Source organism: Lagopus leucura, unplaced genomic scaffold, assembly GCF_019238085.1.
Source record: "Lagopus leucura isolate 7727_CA_CO unplaced genomic scaffold, USGS_WTPT01 Super-Scaffold_100001, whole genome shotgun sequence".
Lineage (NCBI taxonomy): Eukaryota > Metazoa > Chordata > Aves > Galliformes > Phasianidae > Lagopus > Lagopus leucura.
Genome location: NW_024962262.1, coordinates 42,969,817 through 42,990,743, shown reverse-complemented (window position 1 = coordinate 42,990,743; position 20,927 = coordinate 42,969,817). Strand labels below are relative to the sequence as shown.

General features: G+C 37.1%; 1 protein-coding gene across 3 annotated transcripts in view; it reads right to left on the bottom strand.

Moving 5' to 3' along the window:
* Positions 1-2,932: 2,932 nt before the first annotated feature.
* TFDP1 (transcription factor Dp-1) overlaps positions 2,933-20,927 on the bottom strand; it is a 41,120-nt gene continuing 23,125 nt past the window's right edge. For 2 of the 3 annotated variants that reach the window (XM_042868175.1, XM_042868174.1), the window contains exons 4-12: positions 17,105-17,211; positions 12,660-12,781; positions 11,817-11,982; positions 11,490-11,636; positions 10,067-10,135; positions 8,602-8,753; positions 7,594-7,760; positions 6,932-7,013; positions 2,933-4,273 (exon numbers count right to left, since the gene is read on the bottom strand). In XM_042868175.1, the coding sequence (XP_042724109.1) occupies positions 4,126-4,273; positions 6,932-7,013; positions 7,594-7,760; positions 8,602-8,753; positions 10,067-10,135; positions 11,490-11,636; positions 11,817-11,982; positions 12,660-12,781; positions 17,105-17,211 (1,160 nt within the window). In that variant the 3' untranslated portion in view covers positions 2,933-4,125. The remainder of the gene's footprint in view (positions 4,274-6,931; positions 7,014-7,593; positions 7,761-8,601; positions 8,754-10,066; positions 10,136-11,489; positions 11,637-11,816; positions 11,983-12,659; positions 12,782-17,104; positions 17,212-20,927) is intronic. The other variant, XM_042868176.1, reaches the window with a different exon arrangement.

The window sequence follows — 20,927 nt, the reverse complement described above, 5'->3', positions numbered from 1 at the left end:
TGTCAGTCCTACTCTTACCAAAATGAGCATTTTATCATTCCAATTTCATCATGTGTCAGAGGGTTCTTACCACCTTTACCAATTAGATAGCTGATTTCAAGCAGTCTGATTTTGAATTCCAGTCCCTAATTCTTGCGTTGCTTTTCTCTTACATTGATGAGCCCCTTACAACGATGTCATTTTGTGTGATCTGATCTGACAGAAACCCAGACACTTCTTGTGTTTCTTTCCCACAAACCGAGAGTTCCTTAAATCTCATACAAGAAGACTCTGACCTTTGATTTCAAGTAACGAGGAAATGATCTTTTCACAGTCTTTTCCAATTGTTCCAACAATCTTTTTAAACGGCGAGGCCAACAAGAGCACAGTTCCTCAATGCTGGTCCTGCTGTTATGTATCCAGGTGTAAAATCACCTTACAATTACACTCTCAGAGTGGTCAGGCACTGGAATGGCTGCCCAGAGAGGTGGTGGAGTCGCCGTCCCTGGCAGTGTTCAAGGGGCGTCTGGATGAGGAGCTGCGTGATATGGTTTAGTGCTTGTGGTGGCAAAGGTGATGAGGAGATGGTTGGACTAGATGATCTTATAGGTTGTTTCCAACCTTGTGATTCTATGATTAATGATTAGTTCTAAGCACAAATATCAGATTAGCTAATTCCTTAAAACACTGTGTAGGAGACTTATATGCAGTTCCCATCTACTGTGGCACCAGATCATTCTGTGGATCCCACGTTTTCAGCACATAATCTTATCTTCTGTACTGTTACCTTGAATTCTTTGTTCAGAAGATGTGGTTTGCACAAAGCACTTTGGCCACGACCTTGCTTGCCAAGCAATCTGCATTTATCTGTCCTCTTCATTCTTTTCTAATCATATCACTTACTTTTTAAAATATTTCTTTCCACGTTACTGAAGAAAACCTTAAGCAATAGTTCAGCGTTACTTGATGCAACTACTCAGCCAGTTAATCCCACAGATAATCCCACAAAAACCTTCGATTCAGCAGTGAGCAATTTTTAACCCCTTAACACACAGTGTATCGATATGGTAAAGCTGGAGGTTCTTAAAAAAAACTGGAGGTGCTTAATGATATTGAAATATATCCATTGTTTCCTTCCTAAAATCAGCTGCACTATCATACCACATTCATTTGTTAAGACCTATTCTGCAGTTTGTCCATTTTACAGTTAATCTTCCAACCTTTTGATTGAGTTTCAACTGAATCCTTCAACACTTTTTGTAACATGTTCACTGCTGATCTCAGGCCCTGTAGACGATATTCACAGAGGTCATATTCACATCACTTTTGAAAAATGGAATTCTGGAATTCTTTCATTCTCCAGGCATTTACTTGCAATCTCAAGGTTCATTAAAAATCAGCATCAGAAATATAGAGGTTTACTTCACCTAGAATAAATTACTGGGGTTGCAGTTCTTTTTAAGAGTTAAGCTTTAAGTATTTGCTTACATTTTCTGCTTTGTTTTTTTGTGAACTCTCTAACATTCCCATGACAAAAGAACACAACCCTTGCCAAAGATTCCATCTTTGCTATCATTCAACCTGCTACAAAGCAAAAATTGTACCTTCTGTTCTGTCAGGACTGGTATGATTGCAATATTTACAGTGATGTACCACAATGCATCCACAATGAATGTACAAAGAAAATCAAATCCTTGAGCCTAGGTTTGGATTCTGGCCTGATTGAAACATCCAAACACAAAACCAACAGGTGTTAGCAGAACACAGAAGAGCACTGGTGATTTTCAGCTAACACCAATCTCTCTTCTTTATCCTCTACCACATCAGAGCATTCTGCCTTTATGACCACAAAGACGTTAATCAACAATCTCAATTTTCTCTGGTTCATGTTTCTCTTATTGGTCTTGGCATACTTTGAATGTCTCTCTGGAGACAGCTGCTCTCTTAATTTTTGCAGAGAGGCAGATGTGGCCAGATGAGCAGCACCATAACATCAGATGAGGACTACTGTAGTAACTGCTGCAAGCAGAATATGCCTGTGCGCATCCATTGCCCTTCATCTTGCTCACAGCATCACCTGCATTTCTGCTTAGAAACCCCATCCTAAAGAAGGCAGCCTCCTCCCTGCTCAGCTAACCATCTTGTTTCTTCATAGGAGCCTACTAACATCTCAGAGCTTCTGAATATCAGCTGAACTTCCATTCTTTTTCTGCTGAGTCCCCAGGATGCAGGCAAACCAGATGATCCATTTGTGAGACTGCCCAGGAGACTGATGCATAGTATTCTGTAACTTCCTTTCCTTAAGGGACCATATGATAACTCAGGCTGGCAGGCACCTCAGATGACTCCTAGTTCAATTCCTGCTTAATGCAGGGTCAGCTGTGAGGGTTCAAGCATGTGGAGGAGCTCTTATCACAAGAGCAGTTATCTTGCCTTTGCAGTGACTCCCTTTGTGTAAGTAACAAACCCTGATTTCGGGCAGTGTCCTGCAGGGTGACTGAGCCATTTCAGTAACCTGTGCTTCCAGGTCAGAGCAGAGAGCGTGGTGTATCAAAAAGGTTTAAGGTGGAAGCGCACAGAAGACATTAGGAAGAGCTGTTCTGAGGATGTGGGAATGCATGACAGAAAACGAGGACTGGGGAACATCGGATGAAAAGTTAGGATAGTAAATGTGGGATTTTGAACAGAAGAGCTGGACTAGAGTGCAAAGACTGGCCCGACAGCCTGAAGAGCAACAGGACTGAAACAAGGAGACATGAAAGGAGAGAGAACACAGTGTATGATATTGCTCTTCGCATCGTATGGTATCAAGACTTATGAGAAGAAACTAAATTAAAAAATCTGAGCCCTCTGTAGTGCAGATGTGGTATTCTGAGAGAGTCAGTTCTAGGTCTTGTGATGAGGAGGAGTGATATGTTCTAGGACAATCCTAAAATTAGAAAAACCACAGAGCTTGTTAAAAATGCCCATGCGCGTTTTATTAATAAAAACTAACAGTGCCAAGGTTAAACAAGTCAAACAATTATAGTCTCTTTATATTCCATAAAATATTACAGAAAAGTTTATTTGTGTTTCAATAAAAAGACTACTGTCTTAGAATAGGCAGCTGACAGTATTTGTGCAGTTAATTGTTTGTGAATAAATTTAAAAAGACTACCACCTGCCCTGAAATTCCTTTTATAAAAATGAACTATTAAAAATGATTGACAAATTTTGAGTTAAAAAACTTAAAACATTCTCTATATTTAATTTCAACTTTATAATAGATTACAGGAAGATGCTTATGAAACAAATACAAACATTTGTTTCAGTACATGTCTTTATATGATAGACTTATAAGTATGTAAACAACTATATAATAAAAAGTTTCCAAAGTCTGCCTGTAAGAAATCAGGCAAATTTTACCATAAGCAATAAATCATTCCAAACCTTCAAGATATTTTATATAGCTGCACCAGCTGGCAGTAAACATTTGCCAAAAAGTTTGTAATTCTTATGTCCCGACATACAGTGACAAGTATATAAACTTGATGGAATCATAATGTTAGATATAATTTAAGGGAAAATTAGTTCACAACAACATTTCTGGAATTTAACATGTAAAAAAGTAGGACGTATCTTTCCTGTTTGGTTCTTTGGACACTGCATGGTTAACAAAAAAACACACTACTACATTAGCTCGCTATCCCTCCAAAGTGGTATAATCAAAATACACTCCAAATAAATTGCCATTCAGTGTATTCATTTTCCACAGAAGGACAGCATTTTATTTCTCAATGATGTGTCTACATTTTCTTTAGCAAACTTAGCAAGAACATTTGGGGGCAAAATCCATTTTCCTTCAAGTAAAAAAAAAAACAAAAAAACAAAAAACCAAATAAAACAATAAACCAAAAACCCCTAAACCAAGAGTAAATAAAGGCTCTGCATTAACACACTGGTATCAAAAACACACATCCACACCACATTTAAAAATATCCTACATAAAACAATCCTCGCTTGCTTATCAGAGGTGCATTTCTAAACTCAGAACTGCTTACCAACACTTTCCTTGAGGGATGGGGCAAAGTTATTTGAGACTTCTCTCCCTAGAACAATTTATTCCTGAAGCTTGCTGAATTTTAACAAGTCTACAAGCAAAGGGCATCAGTCGTCGTCATCGTTTTCATTAAAATCGTCATCGTCGTCATCGTCATCTCCCACGTAAGAAACTGGTGTTTCAACTCTGGAGCCACTGTACTGAGATCCATTGGAACTCGTAGCCAACATCCCATCTCCACCATTGGAAAAGTCACTAAAACAAGAAAAGTCCAGTTGACAGTGTTTAATGATACTTCCCAGATTATGGTGCTTATTATCACGCGTCTTCTCCATCTCTTTAATGCCACTGCTACTCTGTAAATTAACAAATTTTGAAATGGTTCTTACTATGTTTCTTCCCCAGGGTTGATATGAAATCCTTTCAAGAACTACTTTCATAAATATGCTTTCTAGATTTCATTTGAAGTAGGTGTACTTAATGCCTAACAGCTATCTAAGGCCCAAAATGTTCTGTAGCACCTGACACGAGGCACCCCAACTGGATCCGGTATCTTCCAGAAGCACATCTTGATTCAAAGAATTCAAAAAATAAAGAATTCATAGCTTCTCTTGGTTATTATATGGTCAGCTACCATGGCTACATAGTATATTTTTAACTGGAAATTTCTTTTTCCTAGATGAATTATCTGTATCCAGAAGTATTCTCTTTCAGTAGTCAGAACATTCCTCATTACTTGCTATTTTTCTGAAGTTTGCTACTGTTAAATTAATCTAGTTCTACATTCTTAGTTGCAAATTCTTGAAAAAACATTTTTCTAAAAATCATAGAAATAACATCTCCAACTTGACAAACACTCATCTTTAAAACTGTTTTCAAAAATACTTTTACTCATCATTTTTAATCTACTTAACATGCATTATCAATCACACAAAATCTTGTTGCATGGAGCTAACTGAAAGGCTTGGGAGTCTATCATTCCATGAAATGAAGCTTCTTTCAAAAACACGAGTTACATTTCTACTCTTTAATCTTGATGAAAATGCTGTGCTTTGTTTTGGCTTTCCCTTTCATTTAACCTGGAAATCATGTCCAACTAGCTAACTGCACACTTCCAAGGTTTCAAAGTTAACTGCAGTAGACCAAGAAAACTCCTTGGATAGAGCCTGCATCTGAAGCTGTACAAGGATGAAAGAATGGATGGGGTGGATGGGGATGATGTGTGGAAAGGAAATGTAGCACACCCTAGAAGCTTGCAAGGAAAATATATTCAATATGACACTTTCAAGTCATACATTCTATACATTCAAGTCGTATGTTCTATACATTTTTTCAAAAGAAAGATACCAAGATATACATCTAGCTAAAATTATGAAGAAACAAGTTCTCCACAATTAACTGTAGAGACAATTTCAAAAATAAAGAAAAAAGGAGATTTTCCCTGTTTTCCAAGTATGGAAACAAAAATCAATCTCCCACATAACTAAAAGGATAAAAGCAAGTGGATTTCATAACTGAATTATCCTAGTGACACAAAGACTAGGATGAAGCCACTGGAATTCACATCTTCAGGCTTAGAATAGCTTTCTCAGGAGAGTTGACTGAATAAACATACAGCTTTTATTTGCATTGGCAGCAATTTTTGGCACCAGGCATGCTACACATCTTGTAGTTTCCTACTGCCATGAACAGGTAAATATATACAATAATTAAACAATAATTAATCACTGCCCTTTTCCAACCTCCTAAGAAACGTTAAGTGCTAAGAGTTCTTGTGTTTCTCACTGTGGCAATGAGCTACAATCAGTCTCTCAATACTCCAAAGTTGTTCCGGTTTTCTTTGGAAAACAGAATGCCTTAAAAGACTAATGCAATCACACTTTCAAAGTAAGCTTTATCTTTAGGAAGGACTTCCTTCCAACTCTAAGGGAAGGCAGACTGGTGAGGAAAAGCATCTTCAGGAAAAAGAAAGAAGAATAAAATGCTATTTCCTTGTCTAAAGATATCCCATCAGTACAGAAGTTTTTCTACTAACATAAATGACTTTAAAAACAGCCAAAAAACTAGGACTTCCTTAATAATTTAAATAATATATCAATTTCCCAAGGCACTGACAAGGCACTCTTACAAAAAGAGCCTACATAATCTGTAATTTGCACTCACCTCATTTTACATTGCCCAGACTGGATCAGTTGCATGGTAATAGGACGAATGCAACTGACCTTTGATATCAAGCTAACTTTCCATACACCATCAGACAAACATATGTCAGGTAATGAACACATATACATGTAATTTGCTCAGATAATTGACTCACTTCATTCAAGTGTTTTTAACAGCATTAAACATTTCAATAACATTTGAGTCATTTAACAACTCAAAGCTCACACAAGAGAAACTTCTGATCAATGCAATGACAAAAAAACTTGTCAGTAGTTACTACATAAGGTAGTAATTCTCTTGTATGGCAAGAGAATAAAATATCAGCTAAGCTCTGAAATAGCATATATCTGTACAAGGTTACATAAAAGACGTGACTTGTCATTCTACCAGTGTATGATGTGGTTTAAAGTTCAAAGACAAAAATCTGTTTTGTGCTAGATACCAATAACCAAGTGAGAACTGTGCCCTGGTCAGGTCTTAGAAGTATCTGTTTTCTTGTCACAAACTCAAATCTAAATAAAATTAATACCTGCCTATTCAGTTTATTTTCCAATACTTTTAAAAAAGTTTCTTTGTTGACATTGTGAAGAAACACCAATAGTCAAATTAAAGCAATTTCCAGGGATAAACTTGAGCACACTCCACACAACATTTAATCAAAGCATAAATAGTTTCACAAAATATTTCAGATGAAGTTAATTTTTCTTCATGCTGACAGATTTTAAACATTTATCAGTAATTCCATCTCACCTGGCTGAAAATCTTGTGCCATTTGATGCAGAACCTGACGAAGATGTGACATATACACTGCTGATTGATCCCTGAGCCATTTCTGTAAAAACAAACATACAGATCTGAACACTTCGAAACACAATCACCTAATTCAGTAAAAATGCTTTATTCTTTTTGGAGTCCAGAGAATGAGTCTTGCAGCCAATACAACAAAACATATTGATGCCCTACACCCAACATTTCTTAATTAACAACCTAGAGACTGCAACATTTCAAAATGAATATGATTTTGAAGTGAACAAGCCAGATGTCTTCACTATTCTGTATATGGAAAATGAATAAATAAAATGAAGCCATGAGCAAGTTCACACTTACTACCTTCTCCCTTCACAGATGAATCAACTACGAGTAATGTCCTCAAAAAAACCTCACCACATTACATAATGAAAAGATTGCATGGAGCAATGCAAAAAGTGGTGCTGTAAACAGCAACAGCCTATTTGCTAAGAATGTTATTTATTCCCCGAAGTATAATAAAAAGCACAAACATCTGACAACTTATAAATCTACAGCATAAAACAGTGGAAATTAGCTGAAACATTTTCATGAGTTCATAAAAAAAAAAAGAAGGGAAACTAAAAAAGAAGGAAAGCAAAATAGTTCTTCTTACACTAACTAACCTGTCACATATGGTTCCAAAGCTTTGGGAACCAAACTCCTTGCAATTTTTAGGTCCTCTGCTGAACAGCTTCCAGATTCTAGCCCACAGGCCATTCCCATTCGTTTTAGTACTTCTATATCATCATGAATTTCAAAAGTATTGTCAAAATTAAATAGATACTCAAACCTGTAGAGGAAAAATGTCTCCATTAGCTTGAATTACTTTAACTATCTTACCAGACACTTCTAGTTTCAGGAATTGCAGAACTTCAAAAGCTTAACACAGTGTTAGTGACACACCTTCTTAAGTAATCAAAATTTTCAAGATACATGTATTTGACAGCAAATAATTAAAAATCATACACACTAACCTTAAATCAAAATTTAAGCTAAAATTAAACATAAGCTCAATTAAAATTAAAATTCTGCATACTATATAATCTTTAACACGTTTAACAGATGTTGAAAGTTTTGGTTAAACGTTTAGTTAAATATTTTGCACATCAATAAATATTTCTCCTATTTCTCTCTTTTTACTGGCAACAGTTGAATGTTTAGCAAGCAATAATTTTTGGTTTTTTAAGCTTTATAGTAACCTAATAGTGCAAGCAGAAACCACTACTACATTCAGTCTTAGTTGAAAAACCTAGATTTTTGAACTGAAAGCAAGGAACAGCAGTTTTAAAAACAAAATACAGTCAAGTCTTCTGGCCGTACTTCACGTTAGGGCCAAGCTGACACTCCTTGCTAATGCAGCACTGTATACAACTTAAGTAGAACTGCCTTACTTGGCTTCTAAAATTTCTAGTTCATAAATCTTACATTACTAAATCTGAACACTATTATTCTTTCCATTACAAAGCTCTATTCAACATTGCTAAGTTTAACTGCACGTTGGCAATCTGTAAAAGGCACAATTTATTTGTATTCCATTTGAACAAATACAGATTAATTCTTCGTACAGAGTTAATACAGATACAGAACTCATAGCTGTACCAAAAGCCAGAGAGAAAGCTTTGTTAACTCACTTGTCATTTGAAATACTGCAGTCAATCACTGTTTTCTTGCTGGTGTTCACGATGATGAATGGCAAATGGATGACAGAATTGGAAGGTGGCGGTCGATTTGCCTGCTGTTCTGCCTGACGATTTCGCTGAACGAGGTTCTTGAAGGCAATTTGCTACAAAAAGCAATGGAAATATGGAACTCTGAATTAAAATTTCAAGATTCAATTAACCTAAAAAATCTCTCAGTGAGTACCAGCAGCACATGAACAGAGAAGTGAATAAAAAAGGTTCACCACATTCCACACTGAACTTTAAGATGCAAGAAAAAAATCAAAAATCATAGTATTAAAAACATGATAAAAATTAACTGAGGGGGAAAAAAAGCATTTTCTAATAATTTAATCACTACAGATCCCTGAATAGAACTTTGACAGGGAGAAAAGACAACAACTGTAAAAAAGCAAGTTTCATACAGCTTCATACTTCCACTTTGTTTAGTATTCCCTACTAGCTATCACATTCCACAGCAATAGTTGAATTAGTAAGACTGTATTTTTGCTGAAATTATATGCTTGAAACAGTTAAAGTTTGGGATGTGAATGTCTGATATTACATTTCTGAACATTCAACTAAGATTTGTAATTTCACCTTGAATTTCCTCAGAATGGAATTTCCATATGAATGGAATATTTGTATTTTAGTTCTTATGTTTGCCATTCTTTAAAATTATTCCAGTTAACTACAAAAACTCAAGTTACATTAACATCTTACACTAAGCTACCAAACTAAAAATACTGTGTTTCTGGTCGGTCATGGAGTAAAATGAAATAAATGGGAATTTATAAAAAATAATGTAAATACAAAGCCAACAGAAGCTGATAAATATTGGATAGTTGTAGAAATTGAAGATCCACAACTGTCTTTTCCTTCTGCATGCCTTCCTTGAGACTCTCATTCTTACTGCATACACAGCACAACTAATACACTATAGTGAACCAGCAGAACAATGACTTAGGGGATTACTGCTTCCTATAAAATACTAGGTGGAATCTGGGAAGTTCAAGTTGCCATTTAGCAACTGTTCCAATACAATTAAGCCACCTACACAGCAGGGCAGCAACATTCAAGAAAGGCAAGATAAAGATCATTACGAGAGATGACCTGTTACAGTCAAGCTATTTTATCTGAGGACTACTGCAGAAAAACATTCATTGGACAATTCCAAGGAGTACAATATCAATTATTGGTCCTGACAGCATAAATTCTCTTTAAACATACAACTACAGGAAAAAAAAAAAACATCATAGCTCATAGAAAGTCGGTATCTTCGCCAGAAACAACAGTCAGCACTGTGGTCCCAGTGCTACCTTTACCACAAACCTCACTACTAGCCTTCTGAAATGTCTCCCTTTCCCCACTGGCACAAAACAACAGGAATACAGATGGAAGTTACCTTGCCCTATAGACAAGAGTACCTTGACTGTACCTGTAGAATGAGTTCTTGTAGTTGAGATTGTTTTTGCTTTATTCTTTCAAGTCTTCTCTGTTTCTCCACCTTAAGACAGTGAACGAACTGATTAGTTTGTAGGTTTTAAATAGTGTTTCGTATCAACATTTTCTCCCCTTAAATTGTTTAAATACCAGAGAAATGAAGGCAACAAGTGTGTCAGTCACTAATGTTCTGCAGAAGATGCAGAGACCTACAAAGTCTCACATCAGTACTACTGATGGAAACTATAACAAAGAGAAGAGTTAGGACATCCAGGAATAAAGAATACAGAAGGAAGAGCATAAAAACATCTTTGTAAGTGGAAGCTATGCCTCAAAGAGTTACCCATATTCTGTGAGGGAGGCAAAAAGCATGTGGACCAGAATGATCTATTTGGTATATCCTGCTGATATTGAAGCTATTGGAGAAAAATGCTTAAAGAAACGAAGCTGCTTACATTCCCACAGTATTAAACACTAATTAGATCTGCTGTACTTTCTTCATCTGAACACAATAACACTGCTAACTGAAAGAAGGTTAGCAATAGCAAAAAAAAACCCAAAACATTTCATAGAATCATCCCCCTCTGTAGACAGATTCAAAAATGTTTTTCTCACTTGTCTGCTTCTACACAGCTTTTAAGTTCTACTGAAGAACTTACCAGGAATAAACACAAACACCTCATTCTCTTCTGGTAAAGTACAATTGATTTATTTAAATATCTTACATTCACTATCATGCAAATGTGGGACTCTTAGGATGCTTATAAAGACAATAGAAAAATTCAGCCAAAACTCAGGAATGACACTCAGTATAAAACATTTAACTTCCAAGGCTTGTAGTAAGAAAATGCTGATGTATTTGCCTAAGTATCAGAAACAAAAGCGACCTACAACAATAAAGAAGGATCATGCACTATCTGCATCTACTGATTGACATTTAACATCTATTGCTGCAGATGCATTACTTGTCTGGCATCTGAAGAAAACAGTATTCCTGACTCTTGATTACCACTAGTGTAATGTTGGAAATACACATTAATCATTCGCTTTGATTTACTGCTAATTAGAACAACTTGAATTACTTCAAATATATATATATATATAATATTATATATATATTATATATATATTATATTATTTTTATATATATATTATTATATATATATAATATTATATTATATATATATTATTATATATTTTATATATATATATATACATACATATACATATATATATATATATATATTAAAGCAATCTGGAAGCTTAGACGCATATTCTGTAAATACAAATTAGAAAGAAAGTCATAAGGAACCAAACTATTCTACTTTTTATCTAAGAAGATCATATGCACATGTAGAATAAAAACGAATTCAACTTTTTAATCAAACAAATCCACTGTGAATTTCCCATACATTTACCTCTAAATTCTGACATTCCTGAGCCGAGTTTGTAGGTAGACCAATCCATTTGATTTCCTTCTTCTCCTTAGAGATAATGTTCATGGCCATGAGGACATTTAAGGCATCATAGACACGTCGTCTAATGTTCTTCTGGTCGTAAGCCTGCTGTAGACATAGTGCATTAATCAAAAACATACCTGACAAATGACAAAAATATTTGAAAATAAATACATTACAGCAAATGAGTAAACTTGGCTATTATCTGAGCTGTTTAATTTAGTAGTGGGAAAAGAAATCTAAGTCTCCCCATTCAGTTCACATGTTACTAGCCTCCCATATACTCACTGATTCATTTGGTGAAATGTGATCATCAGGGGTAGTGAATTCTGCAACCAACTCGTCTGCCACCTCATTGTATGAGGTGGTTCCTTTTCTTTGTACCTTCTCACAAACCTTCATAGAGAAATGACGTAAACCCGTGCCACTCTTCTCTCCTTTTCTGTTCCGCTTCCTAAACATACATATAACACGTTGTTTAAGAAGATTTGAACTTTGGAACACTTAACAGTGTTAACTAACTCTTTTTCAAATATAGACACACTGCTGTGAAAAGCCAAGGTCTTCCCTTTTTTTCTACTCCTCACCCTTCCCAACATGTTTTTGGTACGATTCCACCCTCTCCCTTTTAAAATTTAAAGTAACTAATGATTATCTTGCTGTTCAGACACACCAGACGAATGCAGTCACTGTATCTGTTTTTTTTCCCAGTAAGGGTCAAGTTCTTAACTCAAATGATAATTCAGGATATACTCATTCAATCTGAAGTATATTTCTGGACATCCTCCAGCCAAACAGAAATGTGAAACTAAAAGCTGAGTCGCCTCAGATGAATTCCTATGCCCTTTCAGGAGCCGAATTCTTGAAAAATAAGTAATGTGAGAACACCTGTCAGTGTTCACAGAAACATCCCAGTTGCTTTTATGACATGAGATGACATCACTCTTGTGTAACTGCATCTGATTTTAGTACAGTACACTTAAACATTGAAGTGCTCCTGATTTGAAGGTTAACAGACTGTCTTTCCCATGCTGCTTTCCCCCATGAAGAACGCATACGCTGTCACAACAAACATTTAGAGCAAAAATTCTAAGTAACTTATTGATCCTCTGTAACTTTTATTTTGCTCACCCAGCAGACCACGGCGAAGAATCTGCAGTCTGGTTTTGTGATACAAAATGTGTGTTAGGTGTATGTGGACTTCCTACCAGGATAGTATTTGGCACTGAAGGTCTCTGAGGTGTACCGATAACCTACAACAAAGATAAAAATCATTTGGAAAATAACCATAACTACCCCAAGATATTCAGATGCTGTATTATTCATGACGCATTATTCAAGAATAAAAAATGCTTTCTTTCTGCATACTTGTAACAGATGCTTTCAACTTAGACACGTTAGCAAAATGCCTTCAGACCACACATCACAGGGTTAAAACACTCCTTAAGCAATAATCATTTATATTTTATCCTTCCAAAATGAGCTTTTCATGCTTACTGGGTTTCTTACAATTGCAAACAAAACAAAAAACCCTGCCAGACTACATCTGAAGATGCTGCTGTAAATTACTGTTAAAATATAAATGTACAGAACAAGATTTGAAAATCAGTAAAAGCTGAAAGAAAACAGTGCAGTTGCAAGGAATTCTCTCCTACAGGCAGCCTCTCTCACTGCAGAGCTGAAAACAAGAATACATTAGAAGTGAAGATAAAGAAAGGTGTGTCTTTCTTCCTCACTGAGAAACTACCCATATTATAGCTATAGTTAGGCCATTTCTGAAAGAACGTTTTTAAGAAGAGCTGGAATAAGCATCTTCCAGGCACGTTCTAAATGTCTGATCCCACTTACTGGTTTTTTTGCTCTTAGGTAACTGGAATTCCTGCAGCTACCGAGGTGTGATTCTGCCAACAACCCTTTCACTAATCTCATGGAAAAAAAAAAAACAAGTCTGGTTCACCAACATCTCAGAATGCCATGAAGACTGCCGGTGTGCCACTAACATAACACACACAATAGAGAGAACAGAGGAAAGCTAGTAGCCAATCTCTGTTTCTTCTGATGACAGAGGACTGAAAGAGATTACTTAACAGCCTGCTTGCAGAGGTCAAATTTAAAGGGTCCCCCTCTATGCCTTGGCTTCCCAATTCCACAAACACTCCCACCACCAGCCTGATGCTACATCTAGAATTCCTAAGATTGTGCAGCTGGATGAGAGGCCAAGCCAGCACAGGGGGGCGAGCAGAATTACAAAGCTCAGAGAAAAACAAATCCATTGGCAGCAGCAAATGCTGGAAATCTACTGTGCTCAGTACTACTGCTAAACATTGAGCAGTACAGAGTAAGTGGATAACCCCACAGGCTAACGTGGAAAACTGAAGTCTGTTTGGCAAATTCAAAACCTGCTCAGCATTCCATCTCAAGAAGTTTACAAACTAGCCAGAATAATACGCTTTTATGCTGTATGTTTTGAAAGCCCGCGCTTTCACATAAAGGGTACAGCTCAGATCTAAGTTCATGTATTATGCAAATAATATACGTGAGGGATAGAGAAAATTAGAAATTTTCTAAGTATCCGTAAGAAGTCTAACATTCCTCTTTAATATTGAAAAGTCTTCTTATAATGAACAATCGTATGTTAAGACTGTTCAGTTTCTCTACAGAACACAGAGGAACAGATAAATCCCACAGGCAAAAATGAAATTGTTCAATGTGGGGTTACTTGCTTTTCTTTTTAAATAACTGTTTGAAATCCAATTACTGTCACAGTGACCACCAGGAAAAAAAGATCAGCAATTTTCTTTTTTTTTGCTGAAAGTTGCATCTCCACCAGTTTTTAAACACAGCTTCCACAGAAGCTTAGAATTTGCACTTTTGGTTCCAAGGTCCTCTCTCGTTACACTGCTTCCAAACATCCAAGATTTTCTTTTCCATATTTCAAGGACATGAAATGCAGAAATACTCCAGAATTCCAGAAATAACTTGTAAGCCTCTACTGGTAACTAAGTGAAGAATCTTGAGCAAAGAAGATGTCGATATCAAGTGTCGTATTCAAAGCAAAACAAGTACGGACTGACAATTAAGGAAGACCCCACAGCCTAGAGTTTCAGATTTAGTCTAAGAATTATTTGATTTAGATTTAGATTCAGTCTAAGAATTATTTGGTATTCTTATTGTCTCCTTAAAAGAAATGCTGATAACCCTAGGTTACTCTCAAATTCACAGGTAATCATAACTTTGCATTAAAATAACACTAAGAGCTCAGTAGAATGAAGTCACTGGGGCACTGGGAACATCCTAAAATGAAAGCTTACAAATGGAATCATAAGAAGATAATCGAACAAATATAGTTGGAATTTTAGGGAAAACAGAAAGGGAAGAGGCAAAGAATGAAGTGAAAGTAGAAATCCACTGTATCTCTACATTTTTAAAATGTTTTTGGATTTACGAAGAATGAGATTAAAATTCAGTTCCTTAAGAAGATCAAAAAAATGGAAAAGAAGAGGCATGACAGCCTTCACAATCCACTTCACTGTACTACAGCGCTGTCACCATTAACATTTTTCTCCTGAGAAGAAATAATACCAACTGAACAAGAATACAAGCTCAGAAAACTAAATATTTAAGTATTAAAAACATGGTTTTACCAGACAGATGTTAAAAAGTTGATCAGGGTCACAAGCAAACTCAATTCATTACCAAGAACATCTTGCTTATTGGCAAAAAAAACCAATTATCTCCTCAGTTTCCAGGTTTAGCTTTTTCTTGCTATCATTCTGAATTATAAGGCCAGCATAATTTTATTCAAAAATTTTCTCTCAATATACACTTGAGATTGAACAAGAACTCCATCTCTTCTATGCCAACATAAAAGTAAGCATTTTATTTTGTACCAATAAGAGTCAATACAAATATGCTGATATGGGCCATCTTTTTTCTTACTTAAAATGTTTAGAATAACACTGAAAATGCTGACAAATTCTTCACTGCAAGCATGAATTTCACACAGTGATCACACTAAGAAAGACACCATGAAGAAAAGCAATTTCATGTTACCGTGCAAGACTGAAAGTACACGAGCATTTGTCAATTAAATGCGGTGAAGACAATTTACAGATGTATAATTAGTGCATATGCACACATACAGGACTGTAAACGTTTATTTACTCAACCTTCAAAGTTTAAAAAGGCATCAGATAGCTTGTCATTTCGTTATCAAACCCTCGTTTTGATAACTTAAGAAAAAGTCTTCCATGTTACCAAAAAGAATGTTTCGTTTTCAACATTAAACTCAAGTACACAGCCTCAAGTATACAGCCTCAGAGTAATGTCCAGAAGACAAACTACGTGCCACTGTGATATGCAGAAAAAACCATTCTCTTCCTACTGCTAGTTACTGCATTTAAATTAAAAGAATATCTAACAGCTCTGTACTTGGGATATTTATTGATAAAATATTTCTTACTGAAGAGGTGAACTCAGCTAAACTCATTTTAATAAACTCTACCTTTCAAGCAATTGCTGGAGGCACTGAATTCACCAATGCATACAATGAATAATCTGCAGTTTCACTGACACTTCGTTAATCAACAATCTTTAGTCTATCTCGTATGGGACTCTTCAAACTATGTGAACCTCAAGACTTGAATGTAGATATTGTAGTTCAACTCAGGACATGGGAGAGTGTAGAGGTTTGTGGGTTTCTCATTGCTTTGCTTTTTTTCTTGGCTTGTTGGTTTTGCTCTTCTCCCTCGCTGTGCTCTTCAAATTGACAGTTACACCAGAGCAGCTCTCTGAACATGGTAACAATTTCAAAGTACAGTTGGTAAGCAGTTATAAAGATAGGACTAGAGGGACTAGACTTTCCACAACAGCTGTACAGTTGAAGTGGTACAGTTTATAGATTTAGGCAGTCTTGCTCCTTAGAGCTTAAGAGCTGGGAAAGGGGGATGGTAAACTGTTTTCGTATCAAGAAACTCAAACGTAAGACAAATTAACTTTCAGATCTTTACACAATACAGTTGCTTTCCATAAGATGGAAACCTTGAGACCTACTCTCTTCAGATCACCACATTTTAATTCTGATCACTACAGAAGTGGCTTCTTATAACCTGTGTATTTTCAACTTCACTATTAGATTCCTTGAATCCTAATTTCATACGCCTCACACAAAACAACAGTAAAAGCTAAAGCAAAAGGATACCTCAATTTAGAATAAAAAAAACTTTGCTTTCAAAATTGCTTTCAATTTTGTTCCATTTGACTTCAATCTCACTAACAACGTGCTAGAAGAATCCATTTACATGTCTCTATGACAGATTTCAAACGAACATGTGAAAGAGCCACTGATTAGAAGTGGCAACACTACCAAAAAAGAAAGCAATCTGAATATTCAGGTATCTGCCTATTGATTTGAATGTCATTTTCTCATTTCCTTCTGCAAAAGCACATTTGTTCTAATTTAGTGAGTCTATTAAAGCTAGAAACATTTAGACAATCTGCACATGACAAGTGATACTGAATATCAGCAACTAAGATTTACAGCACATAAGTTAAAAGAAAACAACACATCTCCTTACCACTTGTTGTGCAATGTTGACATTAGACCGTCCAAATGTTTTTGGCAGGAGCTGTTTTCCGAGTGTATTTACTGTAGAGGGATGAACAGCCAATAGAGAAACAACTCCTAAAAACAAATAGAAGTAGAAATCTGCATGTCAGCCAAACTGTATTATTTTTGCAATTCCAGTTTCATAAGTATTACCAAGGCCTACTAACAGAAACTAGCTCTGAGCGCCACAGAGAGCCAAAATGAACGCAGCATTCACGCTCTTGAAGCAGAAAGAAATTAAGATTCCTAATATATTTTTCTCACCTTCCTTTTGTGTAATCATCTCAGTGATCTAGTATGAGCATGACTTAACTCCTTACGGTCCACTTATTCTGCCAAAGCACAGTAGTAGAGCTAACAGGTTTATGATAGAAGGCATATTACCCTCCTCTTCAACCCACTTCTCCTTAGTGGCTACCAAAGTCTTTTGCCTAACCACTTAAAAACCATGCCCAATTCACCAGCATCTAACATACCCTTCTGAGGCATGCTGATCTACAAGAGATTACATTTGTTTAGCATGGACTTTCCAACAGAGTAATTCCAACCTTCCTCTTTCTCCTAGGTGATCCCTTCCAGCTGGAGAGAATTAAAGAAGTCTACAAGAAGCCAGAATTTGAGCAAAACACGTGTGAACAAATGCAGACCAACCCTGAAGGGAAAACTGTTATTTTCCTGTTCATAAGCTATTCACAGTCGCCACTGATGGTTACTTTTTAACTATATAAGACAAAAATACAACATCGGGTATCCTTCGAAATCTGATGTTCCAAGACAGTCATGTCCCTGTCTCCATCCCCCTTTACCCCCCCAAAACCCAACCAACAAGCAACAACCAAAAAAATGAACAATACCTCAAGATACCAGGAAAGATTCATGGGGCAAACAAGATGAGAGGTTTGACAGTTCTTTCCCTCAAATCTCTTTTAAAGGGGCCAATGGAGTTAGAAGGGCACGGCACAGCTTCCTTTGCCTTTCTTTTTCCCATTATCTCATACAAAGATAGTCCGTGATCAGTCCATGATACTCTCCATCTCTCTAATGAATGCACTTAATCAACTGAAAGTTGAAGAAAACTCAATTCTGAAGGCCTTGCTTTCCCAAAGGCTTGTACTTTCTAGCTGCCATTCCTATACCATGACAAACTTGACAGCTTTGCACCAGAATCTACTGTTGGTCCCACAGACAGCTTCTCGGGATGCTACAGTCAAGGCAAGTCCAACCCACAGCCCACAGACTGTGTGTGGCCACACACAGCTCACACCGCAGCCATCCCCTGCCCTGAACCATCGTGGTGGTGGTTCTGCCCCATGGAGCAGCCCCCAGTCTAGGGCAGCTGGCCTAGCACAGCCATCACTCAGCACCAATTGAATATTAGTACACTCTTAACCCCATCCAGGAAGAAACTAGAGCACAGGATGCAGTGCAGTGCCAGCTCAAGTGATGGCAACAAAGTTTATGGGTTTTGATACACTAGCCGAGCACAGTCCTGTGAATAGAGAAAAACATGCAGCCACGCTTTCTGCTGTGATAAATGAATTTGAGAACAGATTTCAAGATTGCCGAGAATCAATTTTTTTGTTTAGTTGCAACTCCATTTTCATTTGATGTAAATCAACTGAATCTAAATCAACTAAATCAAATTCATAGGTGTGAGTTTTCAAATGGAACATACAGGACTGCAATCCATAATCTGATCACGTCTACCTACTGGACTTTCAGAAGCTCTCTCTTAGCAGAGAGAACATATCCCTCGCTTCATAGTCACACCTTATTCATGTCACCACTTTTGGCAGTATGCACATTTGTGAACAACTATTCTCTAGGATGAAGCACAAGAGTAAGATTTCACCACCAACCTCTGACGAACACCTGGAGAGCTCACTGAGCACTGCCATCGAACCTGACTGATGCGTCAGCGTCACAAAAACAGGGTCATGTATCCCACCAGCACTATGCTTTTGTTATTTATTTATTTAGTTTTGTTACTTATACACATTACCTATATTACACATTTTATGAGGGCTGTTCCAAAAGTAATACTTCCCAAGTTATGATGTTGGCCCACAGTGTCAGAGGCAGATGATGGTGGTACGCCAGCAGAGGCTGAACCTTTGACCAATATTGTTCTTTACAGAGAGAGTGGTGAGGTGCTGGAACAGGCTGCCCAGAGAGGCTGTGGATGCCCCGTCCCTGAAGGTATGCAAGGCCAGATTGGATGGGGCCCTGAGCAGCCTGGTCTAGTGTTAAATGTGGAGGTTGGTGGCCCTGCCTGTGGCAGGGGGGTTGGAGATTCATGGTCCTTGAGGTCCCTTCCAACCCTGGCCATTCTGTGATTCTGTAATATCTGTTACATGCTGTTGCTGTGTGACATACGGCAGCAAAGGGGCAGCTTGACACAATGGTGGATGAAGCAAAAGTGAATCACTGAATTCCTCCAGCTGGAAAAAATGGCATGCACTGCCATTCACCTACAGTTGCTGACCATTGAGATAGAGATCAAACAGTGGACGTGAGTACAGCGAGGTGCTGAGTAGTGCGTTTCAGCAGCAGAGATGGCAGGTTTCTACAGGATTGTTACAAGCACAGCATGCAGGCTTGTGTTCATTGCAAGCGAAAATGCATAGGTAATAGCTGTGACTGTGTTGAAAAACAGCATTTTGTAGCTGAGAATTCAATCCACTAAACAGTGCTACTGTGCTCTCTGTACCTCTGGAAATTTCCATGGAAATAATTAGGAGGCATTACTTTCAGAACAACCTCCACAGATGCAGCCCCAGGCAATTTCTCTTCACTCAGTGCAGCCCAGACAAGCTGAGAGGTTGGACACCCATGCTGCAGCCTGGCACTCTCACATATTAACTAACTTTTAAACGCTCTTTTATAAAGTCAGCAGCTATCAAGCTTGCAACAGTCTGTTACACCTTTCCGTTCCTTCAGTGCTCCTTTGAGTTCAGCCACCACTATCTGGCTTTTTTTTTTTTTTTTTTTTTTTTGTCTTGCTCCTTGCAGAATGCTTGAAAATGATATAAACTACTCCAACTACAAGTGCCTGCCTATCTTCTGCTCAGCTTTCTGCCAACATGCCTTTTTTTAAACCTTCTCACTGCTTGAAAGACGAGAAAGCTAACTGGAGGTTCCACTTCCAGTATAAAAATTGTAACATCTTTATCAAGTTAAGAATTCTTGTCATCTGATCTCTAACTGTACAGAGCCCTCTCCTTACCTCTGATGCTGCGTGTACACCTTCGAGCTCTCCTGCTGTTTGAGACTTGTTTTTGCAGGAGACAGGGACACATTACCCATGAAAAAAGGATGCCATGTGTTATTGTACAACTCTGCAGCATATTTTCTATTTTATTCTCTGCTGATTTCTAAGTAATTCTTTAAATTTAATTTGCTTGTTCCCCAAAAGACACTAATTTCATGTTTCCATAACGTAACTTACAAGGACTTTAATAACCGCTCTGAATTGTAATACCTCACTTGGGGTCCTCATTACATCTGGTTTGGTTTTCATCAATTATTAACCCAATGGAGGACTGTCCCATTCTCTGACACCTTAGGTTCTTTAACAGGCTGATTAAAGCCCGATAACTTTTTTTTTGACCACTGCTTTTGACAAATCCAAGGACATCACACTGATTAGATAACCCTTATCCACATGCTTGTTGATTCTTTCAAAGCATGACTTTGAACAAAGATATAACTCTCTAACTTCCCTTTTTCCCTGCCTTGTGGAAAAGCATTAGCTCCTCCTCATTATCACATTTACCAGTGTGTTTCCTAAT